This window comes from Sprattus sprattus (genome assembly GCF_963457725.1).
Source record: "Sprattus sprattus genome assembly, chromosome: 4".
Classification (NCBI taxonomy): Eukaryota; Metazoa; Chordata; class Actinopteri; order Clupeiformes; family Clupeidae; genus Sprattus; species Sprattus sprattus.
The window spans coordinates 23,874,880-23,877,379 of NC_137923.1; the positions used below are offsets into that span (position 1 = coordinate 23,874,880).

The window sequence follows — 2,500 nt, forward strand, 5'->3', positions numbered from 1 at the left end:
TGAGAGTGTAATCCATGCCTCCGCACAGCTAACACACACACTCGCAGCTAACACACACACACTCACAGCTAACTCTTACACACTAACAGATAACAACACCATGGATGAGGACAATACCACAGACTTTTCAATTATTATTACAATCAAATCAAATAAAAAATATATGCTCAAATTTAATTGACACACTTTATTTGGTCTCTTTAGTCTCTTATAACACCTATCTACAGATGCTCAGATTTTTAACAAACAAGTCTGTTTAAACTACAATTAAATACAATTGCTGGATAAGGTTAGGAGTAGGATTTTGGGTTTTGTTGAAGTGAATAATTGTGAAAGAATTTGTAGAAATAATTGGCTTCATTTAAAAAAAAAAATTGCAATGGAAAATGTCAACGTTAGATATTTTCAAAACTTTTATAAATACACATTTTTTAACAATTCTTTACCTTATAAAATTCGACCTAAAATCATCCCTCCTCAGACTTTGAAATAAACAATTAAACACTAAAATTAGCAATTAAAAGTGCAATCTCAGAGTAGCAAAATAAAATATCTTATTTTGTTAAAAAAATAAGAGAATAATTGGCACAACAATTTTCAAAATTTGTAAAGACTGCATGTTAATATCCATGCTTGATCTCATTGTTTCTTTCATGTTGAGAACTTGCCAAAATTCTGGCAGTAATTTAGCTGCTAGATCACATTTCAGCTTTTTCTTTCAAGCCCTCTAAAAAAGCCCTCTTGTCTTTCTGCATTAATTTTCTGGAGGTCATTTTCTTAAACTAGGAGATGAGGTACAGAGCAGCGTTTCATCTCCCTGCTCTATCGAAATCACAGCAAGCTGCACTGCAGGAACCCCACTGAGGCACCAAAAAAGTGCCCCACTTTCCTCAAGTTTACACCACCCAGTTCAAGGGGTGTGTGCAAACTCTGTCTCACACACACCCACCCACACACACGCACACACAAACGCACACAATCATATAAAACATGAAACACATTCTCTCACACACACACAAACAGATACACACACACACACACACACACAAACACACACACACACACACACACACACACACACACACACACACACACACACTAATATTCATAAAAACATGAAACATATTCTCACACACACAAACACACACACATAAACAGATACACTTTCATACACACACACACACACACACACACCGCAGCTTATCAATAAAAACAGCCACCACAGACACTCTATTCTCAGAGCCAGTAAATTAGCATCCAACTTATTACAGCGGCCTCCACGACATTGTAAGCCCCACTTTGATCTGATTTTCAGAAGGTGAAATTCATCTGAGAATAAACACATTCAAAGCCTAAATTAATTACACCCTGTTATGAAATCCAAACAGCCCCTGAAAGTGCTGCATTATCTTCAGATTTGTTGCGTTTTCATTGAGACTCAATCTAGCGCTGCTAATCTCATATCTGTTTGGCCCGGGGGCAAGGAATGAATAGACTGAAAAGAGCACTAATGCAAAGGCATGGCCGACAGTGAAAAGAGCACTAATGCAGAGGCATGGCCGACAGTGGGCCGAGGTGGTGTTGAAAGGGAACACAAGAGGAGGAGTGTTTGGAAGCTCTGTGTTGACCACATGACATTTGTCTGAGATGGAAGACTGTCAAATCCTGTCCCCAGTGCTAGCACTTACGTTGGGTGAGGCATATGGCATCCCATACCACCAGTCCTGGTGCTTTATCCATAACAGTGGCCTGTTTGCTTTGAAAATAGGGAAAGATGGGAATAACACCTTTGCTGGGCTTGAACAATTTGAATGATGTTGGCGGTCATAAATAAGAAAACATGACTGCATCTGTTTTGCAATCTCATTTATCCATATCAGAGCATCTAATATTATGGAATACTTTCAATACTTTCTCCCTTCTCCTATCTCTTTTGCGGCAGGCATCCTGTATAAGGGGAACGGCGAGAACATCTTCATCTCCCAGCAGCCCCCTGTGATCAGCACCATCATGGGCAATGGCCGGCGGCGGAGCATCTCCTGCCCCAGCTGCAACGGCCAGGCGGACGGCAACAAGCTGCTGGCACCCGTGGCCCTGGCGTGCGGCGCGGACGGCAGCGTGTTTGTGGGCGACTTCAACTACATCCGCCGTATCTTCCCATCAGGCAATGTCACCAGCGTCATGGAGCTCAGGTAGGGAAGGAAGGAGACATGAGAGTGATAGGCTGATGGATGGATGCATGGATGGATGAATGGATGGAAGGATTGATGGAAAGAGGGAATATAATAGAACTGTAGAGCGTTGGTTAGTAATATGGCTAACCTGTAGGTGGCATGGAGGCATCTTTGGATAGGTGACTCTTCTTCTTTGAGATTGATATTAAATCAAATAAATGCATTGGAAAATATCCTGAATGTCTGTTTCCATGGGGGCGTTTTCCCATTCCGCTGCTCCAGGGTGACTGGGGCTGATAGTGCTGAGTTGCTACTAACCAGTCAGA

General features: G+C 41.7%; 1 protein-coding gene across 6 annotated transcripts in view; it reads left to right on the forward strand.

Moving 5' to 3' along the window:
• Window positions 1-2,500, forward strand: part of tenm3 (teneurin transmembrane protein 3) — a gene marked incomplete at both ends in the record, with an annotated part of 201,492 nt that overhangs the window by 177,593 nt on the left and 21,399 nt on the right. For all 6 annotated transcript variants that reach the window (XM_080837071.1, XM_080837072.1, XM_080837070.1 and 3 more), the window contains one exon: window positions 1,943-2,192. In XM_080837071.1, the coding sequence (XP_080693197.1) occupies window positions 1,943-2,192 (250 nt within the window). The remainder of the gene's footprint in view (window positions 1-1,942; window positions 2,193-2,500) is intronic.